The sequence below is a fragment of the Dermacentor variabilis genome, chromosome 1, assembly GCF_050947875.1.
Source record: "Dermacentor variabilis isolate Ectoservices chromosome 1, ASM5094787v1, whole genome shotgun sequence".
Classification (NCBI taxonomy): Eukaryota; Metazoa; Arthropoda; class Arachnida; order Ixodida; family Ixodidae; genus Dermacentor; species Dermacentor variabilis.
The window spans coordinates 193065189-193075007 of NC_134568.1; the positions used below are offsets into that span (position 1 = coordinate 193065189).

The following is a 9819-nucleotide window of genomic DNA, read 5'->3' on the forward strand; positions in this document are numbered from 1 at the left end:
GCCGTTTTTATCAGCCAAAGTTATCATGTTGGATTTAGAGCCTACAATAATGTTCCAGGACTTTTTAGTATCCGTAAACAGTAAAGAAGGCAATGCCTTGTGCAACAAAACGTGTTTAGTACTTTTCAGTGCGCATTTATATATAGAGCTTGCTACATGCATGATAAGCAACCCAGTGACCGAAGCGTAGCAGTAGGCAATACTGCTACGCTTTACCTTGCGAAACAATCACTTCTTCTTATTTAGAAGTTGTGTTAAGGAGTTGTTAAACCAGGGGGATCGCTACCTGCCCGAGATGATACGTCGGGGTATGTGCTTATCCGATAGCGAAATGACTTTTGCTGTAAACAGACACCAGATCTCTTTGAGAGTGCGTGCAAAGAATTCGTTAAACTAAGCTTCGCGCCACATTGAAGATGGCGGCCACCACCGCAGCTTGGGCCCTATAACGTAAAACTATTCCAATATGTTTTTGTTCCAATATCCTGACATCAAATTTGCGTAACCGCCGACGCAAGCAACCAACAAACCAATCAAATGCTCCTCTCGTTCATAGGAGGTCACTTTTGTTTGCATGAAAAACGAATAACATTGCCTACACTGAGCGGCTTGTCTTATCTAATTGGCTGACAAGAGGCGAGGAGCACGCTCAAGTGGAGAGGAATTCGATGGTGCCGAGCCGCTGCACTAAATGTCCATAACTGGGTGAAGAAGGCGGCGCCGGAGTCTGCGATTGGTCCGCTTTCCCTTACTTAGCTTGCGGTGGCTGGCCGAAAATTGCGGTGGCATGCAACGGAAGCTTAAGAATGACGCTAAAACGGATCCCCAGCAAAGAAGAGTTGGCAGAACGATGCCGTAAACGTGCCGAAAGTGCTCGTAAACGTTACACGGCCACGCAAGAAGTTTTATAATACGCAAATAAACCCATGCTCTCCGGCAGGTGCGAGTACCCAGTGCCTGAGCGATCGGCGGCAGTCATCTTTTATTCCTTTCGGAACGGGGCAGCCTGCGACTATTCAGAAGCAAATTCAGTTTTGTTCGGCGTAATAATGCACCTTTAATGAGTATACTGACTTTGAAGCGGTGAGTTTTTGCGATTTTGTGACGTCGCGTGACAGGAAGGTGAAATAGGTGCAGCCCGAAAACGTTTGACTTTTGAAACTTTTGAAGAAATAACTCTTTTTTTTTCTTTTTTCGGTCAAATCATGCATAATCAGTGTGTACACGTCATATCAGATGGGCAGCTATCGCGGTTTTCGTGACGTCGCGTGACAGACAGGTGAAGGGGGGGGTGGTCCAAGAAAGTTTGTGACCAATCGCGGAGGGCTGATTACAGAATTGGAATAGAAAAGTTTGGAATAGTTTTACGTTATAGCGCCCCTGCTGACGTCTGTGCTAAAAATTAAATTCTGGGGTTTTACGCGTACATGCCAAAACCACAATTTCATTATGAGGGTAGTGGGTTACTCGTAGTGGGTTACTCCCGTTTAATTTCGACCACCTGGAGTTCTTTACCGTGCACCTAAATCCAGGGGTTAAAGTCTCCCTTCGGTGGAGACTGAAGCCCCCCTCTCCCTCCGTTTTTAAGGAGGGACTGGGCCCTCCCTCGGCAGATCAACTGAAGCACTGCGGCAGCCATTCGACAAGCGCTGGAGGTGATTTTGTTACCAGTAGTGCCTTGTGCGGGGCAATCCTAACTCTCGAATTCTTCGATTAATGATTTAATCGCGATTAATCGGTTTATGTGGCACGAGCAAAAGCAGCAAAGCAGGTATTGTCGTAGTATTGCATGCATGCATTTCCCCGAGGCTCTGCAAATGACGTTCACCACCGTTTTTCGACTAATGTTCTTGGCACAGCCTACTGTTTCTTAAGCCAGCTGAGCGTAAAGCTACCTGCTCGTGAATTAGTGAAGGCTCACCTTGGTTTCGTTAGGTTACCAGTTAATTTACGCTCGTTTAGTTGTGCATTATGAGTGTTGTTATTTGCCAAAGACGCATGTATTATGTGCACTTTTGAAAGTAAGTAGGTGTGAAACCATAAAACACAGGGTGATAATTTTTAAGTTTTACGGAAATTTTATATGTATCGGGTGGCAGAGAGGCATAATTCTTGTCCTTGAGCTGAATTATTCGAAGGGGCGGACATAATTAGCGCAAGAAATAAAGAAAGACACATATTCAACTAATCAACAAAAAAAATTCATTTTCATTGTCTCTCTTTAGCAAGCGTGTGCGTTTGCACATAAAACACTCTCAGAGCTGTTTCGTTCTTATTTTTTCGTGGTTCTGCGTGATCCCTTCTGCGCGCGCGACCGCATGCGTGCAGGAGATCTCGGCTACTACGACGAGCGAGGCCAATTTTACCTGGTGGAGCGGCTCAAGGACCTGGTCAAGTGCGGCGGCACACACGTCGCCACGGCGGAGCTGGAAGAAGCGCTCCGCGCCTCTTGCGGGGTGCTCGACGCAGCCGTGGTGGGTCGGCCGCACGCAGCCTATGGCGAGTCGCCCGTGGCCGCGGTGGTAGTGAGGGACGACGCCGACGCTACCGCCGACTACGCTCGCCAACTGCGGGATATGGTGGCCGGTAAGCGTTCGCCGAACATTTCTTTCACCCGTGGTGGTTGAAGTGTCGGTTGAATTACAGCAGCGACGGAACCGTTGTCCGCGAGAGGTATGAAATAGTTATTTAGACCGCATCCGGAGTTCTCAGGAGGATGGGTAACAAGAAAAGTTCGTAATGCGTTACTTTCCCGAATACTACAGTACTACCGTGTGGTGCTAGTACTACTGAGCACTAAGTAGTTTACTAGTGCTAAGCACTGAGGAGCATGGAGGACAAGACATAAGAGAAGAAGCAATTGGGCGAAAGCAGCATCGCTGGTCCGTATTTTTTACTGCCCGCCTTGTTGCTCGGTGCTTGAACATAATGAAAATTTACCCCTGAAAAAACAACGGTATACCTTAACTGCGAAACTTGCTTTCTGAGAAAACCGTATGAGAGAGAGATATGCGCCGTCAAACGTGCGGTAAAAATGCACGCTTGTTCCACCTACTTTTTAAGCAAAAGGCCGTTTTGTGCATTTAAGCTTAAATATAACTGGATCGCTATTGTACTGCGTCGCAAACTGCGGCAATTAATATATCGAAACTGGTGTCATCCTGAGAATTCGTTCCATGTGCCTTGCAAACTCACCCGCTCCAATTCGTAAACTGCAATATGCACCTTAAAGTAATTAGTTAAGCTTAATTAATTCAACTTTACGAATTAGCGAATTACGCATTTGGTTTATCGTGCAATTAATGTCCGCCTGTCTGTATAACTAAGTTCACGAATTACAATTGAGCAATACGTGACAGGTGATTTTTTTTTAAAATTCAGTATAGTCTAAATAAAAAAAAAAAAGCGGCAGGACAGACGGGGGAAAGTCATATGTCGCCATAATCTGCGGAGGCAGCCCAGAGAAACGGAACTCGGGTGCCGCTACCACAGAATCTTTAGTTGTTTAACGTCGCACTGAAATCTCGAACCATGCGCCATCTGATTTGCTTGCTTTCATCACTTTACATCCGTCGGAATGCAGTCGCCACCCACCGTGGTTGCTTAGTGGCTATGGTGTTGGACTGCTAAGCACGAAGTCGGGGTATTGAATCCCGGCCACGGCGGCCGCTTATCGGTGGAGGCGAAAGCACCCATGTACTTAGATTTAGGTGAACGCTAAAGAACCTCAGGTGGTCCCAATTTCCGGAGTCCCCTGCACCGTGACGTGCGTCATAATCATATCTGGGTTTTGGCACGTAAAACCCCATAATTTGATTTTTTTTTAATGCAGTCGCCAAATGTCAGGAGAGTCTGGCAGCTATCTTATCAGAACCTTACTTTGCCCTCATCCGGCGCAGCGCCGTAAGTGATGAAGCGGGAACGGATGTCGAATACTTTAATGGGTCCGCGTTTTCTTTCTTTTCTTATTTGTATTTTTTGACCTGCCGTGATAACCAAGCGGTTATGGGCATATAGTTTCGCACAATAATTACTAGAAGGAGCTCTGGCTCTAGTGTCTACGGGAGCTGCAATGGGGGTGGTTTAGCCAGTATGGGTTTGCCTAAACTTCGTCCTTCTGGCTTCAAACGGCTCCGCGCCTTTGTAAATTCGTAATTTTTATCAAAGTAGTGCTTAATAAATAACTAAATAAACATTATTAAAATTGTTCGACGGCAGGATTCGAACACAGGACATATAGCACAGAAGCCACATATTGAAACTATTACGCCCCGGGCGTATTGCATATTGTGGGCAAGCCAGCGTGTTGAGACGCTTGATGCGTTTCAATTTGGCCACTTCGATAGGTTGAGCCGCTGCATTAAGTAGCGATCGTGCGTGTTCACAAAGCTTTCTGCACTTAGAAAAGTATAAATCGATTTGAAATTTAGTACTGATAAAGCGTAATAAACAAGGTCACAAGAACGTCTGAATTCACAAGTATACGAAGATCAAACAAATCTATGTACTTCCCATCATTCCCATGGTGGCTGAACGATTGCAGCGCCAGAGTTCCCTCTGGTAATTATTGTACGAAACTTTATGGTTATGGGAATGCGCTGCAGAGCTGGAGGTCACGGGTTCGATCCCTGCCGGGACGGCCACGTTCCGATAGTGGCTGAATGCAGAAACGCTCGTGTACCGTGCAGTATAGGTGCACGTTAAAGAGCCTCAAGCGGTCAAAATTAATCCGAAGCCCCCACTACGGCGTGCCTCATAATCATATCGTAGTTTTGGCACGTAAAGCTCCAGAATTTAATTTAAAAGTGTCCACACGTACACATTTACCTGCAGATGGCGAAGTGCGTCCACTGCACATGACTCGTGTACAACTGACTGAAGTCTGCTCTTTCCGTATTGCAGCGAGGTTTCCGGCACATATGCATCTGCACGGCGGCGTTGTTTTCCTCGGCCAGATACCCCGCGCTGCCAGTGGAAAGGTAGACAAGAGACTTCTCCGTGAAATATGCACCGCCGCCTCCACGGGAAACAAGATGGACTGGCCGGTGATTTCATTCTGCGCTACTGTGGCCGAATGAAACTTGACTACTGCGTTGTCCGCGAACGGAACGCAGACTTGCGTGACCATTTTCTTGGCATGTAGTTACCAGGACACTATAGACCCCCAAACCACGCAATTAACATGCTGATATGACGCACTGGCGAACTAAAAGTGTTATAGCAAACAAGTAATGCTTGGTTCTGCTAGCGCTTCATTTTGAGGCATCCATGCTTCATTACGCTTATAGGCGACAGACACCGTAGCAAGAAAGGGTATTTGGGGAACGCGAAATAAATGTATCAGGCTTGCTTACAAATATGTTGGATGGAGTGCTCCGCGGGAAAAGAGGGGGTGGGGAGGCAGGACTAAGCGTTGGCGGCGCCACGGCTCGCCTCCGGGACGAACATTCGTGTCACGCGATGAGAAATGACACCAAGTGCTTCAAGCTATCATTCGGACAACGAATATATATATATATCTGATGCTGATGCTTCAAAACGCCGAAAGCGCCAGCATGGAGAAAAAAAAATCGCCGATGAGTAGATGCTCAGTAATGCGAATTTTGAGTGCAGCTGTTTAGGTGTTTGGAATTTGAGATATATTGTCGCAAAGAATTTGATTCTGAACGGCAGGGTCCTCTCGATGGCGGCGCAGAGCCTCTGCTCTGGCAGCTAGTTATCAGCTGCGGCAGACGAAGCACTTCCACCGGTTGCGTAGCTCATTGTTCAGAAAGAACTGGCTGACACTATTTTGTATTGTGATTATATTGCCATGTGCCATGGTAGTAACAGTGAAGAACGACACAGTGTCGAAAGTGTGAGTTACAAATTTAACGCTTCATTGGGCGAACCTGTACCCAGCAAAACAAGTAACACTCAAGCACAACCATATATAGCGGCGAGCAGAGTCGGCGATCGTCGGAAATCCGATCTGCGGGTCAAGCGCATCGGCTCTTATGCATGACTCGTCGAAGGTTCCAGTGTAATCGCTGGTGCCCACGTGGCTTCCAGGAAGTACCAATCAATCCGCGTCGCGCATACAATAAGATTACAAAAATTACGAACCATGACAATCAAAATAAGCTCGAACGATACCAAACCAAGCAAACCAAACAAGCGCGAGCGAGAGCTGACGCGAGCAAACTATGGTGTTGGGCTGCTGAGCACGGAGGTCGCGGGACCGAATCCCGGCCACGGCGGCCGCATCTTGATGGGGGCGAAATGCAAAAACACCCGTGGTACTTAAATTTAGGTGCACGTTAAGGAACCCCGGGTGGTCGAAATTTCCGGAGTCCCCCACTACGGCGTGCCTCATAATCAGGAAGTGGTTTTGGCACGTAAAAACCCATAATTTAATTTTTTTTAAAGAGCGGACGGACGAGTCCGCATGGCATCAGTTTCCCGCGCGCACGCCAATGAAGGTCCGCCGTTCGCGGCTCGCGTCTTTCATCTTCCGCTCCGCGTTCGCTCGTTCATCTTTCGCTGTGCTCGTTCGCTCGGTTACGCCGCCGACGCCGACGCTCGCAGTAGGAACGTTTAACGGGTGCCTGAGAGCCGCGCTCTAAAAGACTAGGACACTGTCATAGAGCCATGCGGCCGAATGGTGTCCCTCACTCTAAACAAAGTTAACACCTTTTGGGGTGTATATCTGCCACACGCAAAAATGCGCTGCTTCCGTAACACGCGTGGCGTGAGATGAATGGCATGCGCGCATGACATGGCATGAGTGACATGACATCATGAATCGCATGCATGACATAACGAAAGCCATGGTGTAAATGATACAAAATGTAATGCATCACATGACACGCGTGACATGACAAGAACGACATTGCATGGATGACATTAAATGTAGACGTGACATGTATGTAATGCACGCATAACAGGACATACATAACATGAATTGCATACACATATGATTCATGTGATGGCTACGTAACAGGGCATGGCATACATGACATGAATGAAATGGCATGTCATGACAATTAAGAGTGACATCACATGCAAGACACGAATGACACGTCATGAGCACATACATTTTGGGCCTAATCTAGCAATGCATGCCATGATATGAATGACGTGACTGAAATACCATGATAAAAGTGCATGTCATGTCATTATTGTCGTCGTTAATGAAAATTATAACATGTTCCCATGTCATTCATGTCTTAATATTCATGTCATGACACGCATTTCATGTCATTCCTGTCATAATATGCACGCTATATGTCATGCCTGACGTCATAAGATGTCATGCATGTCATGCATGTATGTCATGCATATCTTGATATGATATTGTTAAAGAAATGACCACGATGGCATCACAACGACGTAAGAAACTTGGTCATGACATTCATGTCATTGATGTAATATGCCATGCCAGGCAGTCATGTGACGCATTTAACGATTAAATCCAGTTAAGGGTGATTTAGTTAAACAACCACTACGGCATCATGACGGCGTAAGAGGACAGACAGACAGACAGACAGACAGACAGACAGACAGACAGACAGACAGACAGACAGACAGACAGACAGACAGACAGACAGACAGACAGACGGACGGACGGACGGACGGATGGAGGGACGGACGGACTCAACCTGCTGAAAGAAGGCAAAATTGTTTCGCATTAATATAGCATGGCGGCGGGAGCGCGCAGACGTTCCTAGTTCGGCTCCTACGCGCGCAATGAGTGGCTTTACCGCATAGCGTTGGAACAAAATGGCGGAAGTATACGCAACTCTGCTGCGCCGACGTGCGCGGCACTGGTGGCGGCATCGCTAAGTGCGCTCGGGAAAGGAGGCAGCCGTCCATAGCTTCCTGAATCATTGTTTGTACTTATCTGCTTGATTCGCGCTTTCGGAGCGAAATAAGCAAGACCCATCGCATCTGTGTGGGGGCTAACGCTTCAAGGCACGTCGAAGAGCAATTGTTGTGCTCTGGGATGCTCAAATACATGTAAAAAATTGCCGGCAAAACAGTTCCAATCACTCCTCGCGAGACCTCACATTAGCAGGAGCAGCGGCAGGAATGGACCGCCGCCGTCCCGCAGGAACTTTCTCGTTCTTACACTTTATTTTGTCATGCTGATGTTTGCTGCATTCAGTCATGTTTCCACGGGTAAGCGACGCAGTTGATCACGGCCTACCCATGTTTTGGTTCGGTTTGGCCGCAGTGCTGCATTCGGGTTAAAGGCATTTCGCTTAAGTTCTGAATGCCACTTGTCGTTTCTTTAACCGTGATGCTCTAGCTAGAGTGCACGGCTGTACGTTGTGTGTTAGAGCGGCTGAGGCTTGCAAGGACTGATTTTGTTGGTTTTATGCATCCCGTTCAACTGTCGCATGTTTCGCGCATGCTGAACGGTTGCTACAGTCGGATACGACTAAAGAGGGAGCTTTAGCTCGGGTGCTCCTTTCTAAATACATGTAAAAGGAGAATTCGTTTTTCTCGGCAACCACTGCACCAAATTTGGCGAGGTTTCTTGCAGTTAGAAAAAAAACGTAAAATCTAGGGGCAGTCGGTTTCGAATTTCCGATTTAGGTCGTCAATTTTTTTTAAAGTGGCAAAAATTGAAAATTTTCAGAGAACAAAACTATCAAGTTTACAGCTCTGTAACTCAGCAATGATAAGTGATATCACAATTATGTGAATTGCATATAATAGTACATCTAAAGCAAACAAAGCTGATATGTTACACATGAATCTGAAAAAATTTAGTAACATGGAAATATAGCTTTTGCAGAACCGTTGTACACAACGTAACAAATTCACGTAAGATATTAAATTGTACATCAAATTTGTCCGCTTTGAATGTTCTAATAGATGCCGTCCACAGAACCGCGATATCTGTTCTTGATTCAGAGCTATTAATTTGTAAACTTCATGCTTCTACTTTTTTTTTAAACTTTCGAATTTTCGAAAATCTTTTTAACAATATTCAGGCCCTAAATCGAAATTATGCTTCCAACTGTCACTAGAATTTAACTTTCTCTCTCAAAAGCAACACATTTCATTAAAATCGGTCCAGGGGTTATATCAGAAAAACTTTTTTTTTGCGTTTTACATGTACTTGAATAGGCCACGTACGGGTTGAGCCCGAGCTAAAGCTTCCACCTAAGTCTGCAGTGAAGCCCCGCCCACGCCCTCATAACCGCCAGTTACTATTCCTCCGAGAGGCTGCAAATAGTTCGTACTTCAACCTTTCCCTGTAACCTAAATAAGGCAGTAACCACAACAATAAAATTATAAGCGCGTAATTTTATACATTTTCACTCATCTATTATAGTGGAATGGCGAAAGCCTAATTCTTTATTGAACTGAAATAAAGCGCTTGCTTCGCTGCAACTATTTATTGTCAAGTCTCACGCCAGTTGGCAGTCAACTTTCATGAGTAAAATGGGCTCAGCAGTGGAATGATTTTCGCATTTGCTTTCTTTAACACCGCGAACCCGGTACTTTACAGTAACGAACGGCATCCGCGTTATCAGCATGACATAGCATTGCCGACAGGAAAGCTAGTAACGACCGCAGCGTTTTCAAGAAAGGAAATGCGGGCAAGACAGATGACGATTACTGTTGCGTGGCAATATGCACCCCAAATGGTGTAAACTTTTCTTAGAGTGCACTCTTAGACAAAGGTACACCCTTTGGAGTGTATATCTGTCCCACAACAAAATCGTCATCTGCCTTACTTGCGTCTCCTTTCTTGAAAACACCTTGCACTCTACATTCCGGTCGGGAGTGCTATGTCATGCTGATAACGCGCATGCCGTTCGTTAC

General features: G+C 46.2%; 1 protein-coding gene across 1 annotated transcript in view; it reads left to right on the plus strand.

Moving 5' to 3' along the window:
• Positions 1-9379, plus strand: part of LOC142590393 (uncharacterized) — a 103646-nt gene extending 94267 nt beyond the window's left edge. The window contains exons 9-10 of the mRNA XM_075702481.1: positions 2329-2586; positions 4903-9379. Of these exons, the coding sequence (XP_075558596.1) occupies positions 2329-2586; positions 4903-5078 (434 nt within the window). The 3' untranslated portion in view covers positions 5079-9379. The remainder of the gene's footprint in view (positions 1-2328; positions 2587-4902) is intronic.
• Positions 9380-9819: the final 440 nt, after the last annotated feature.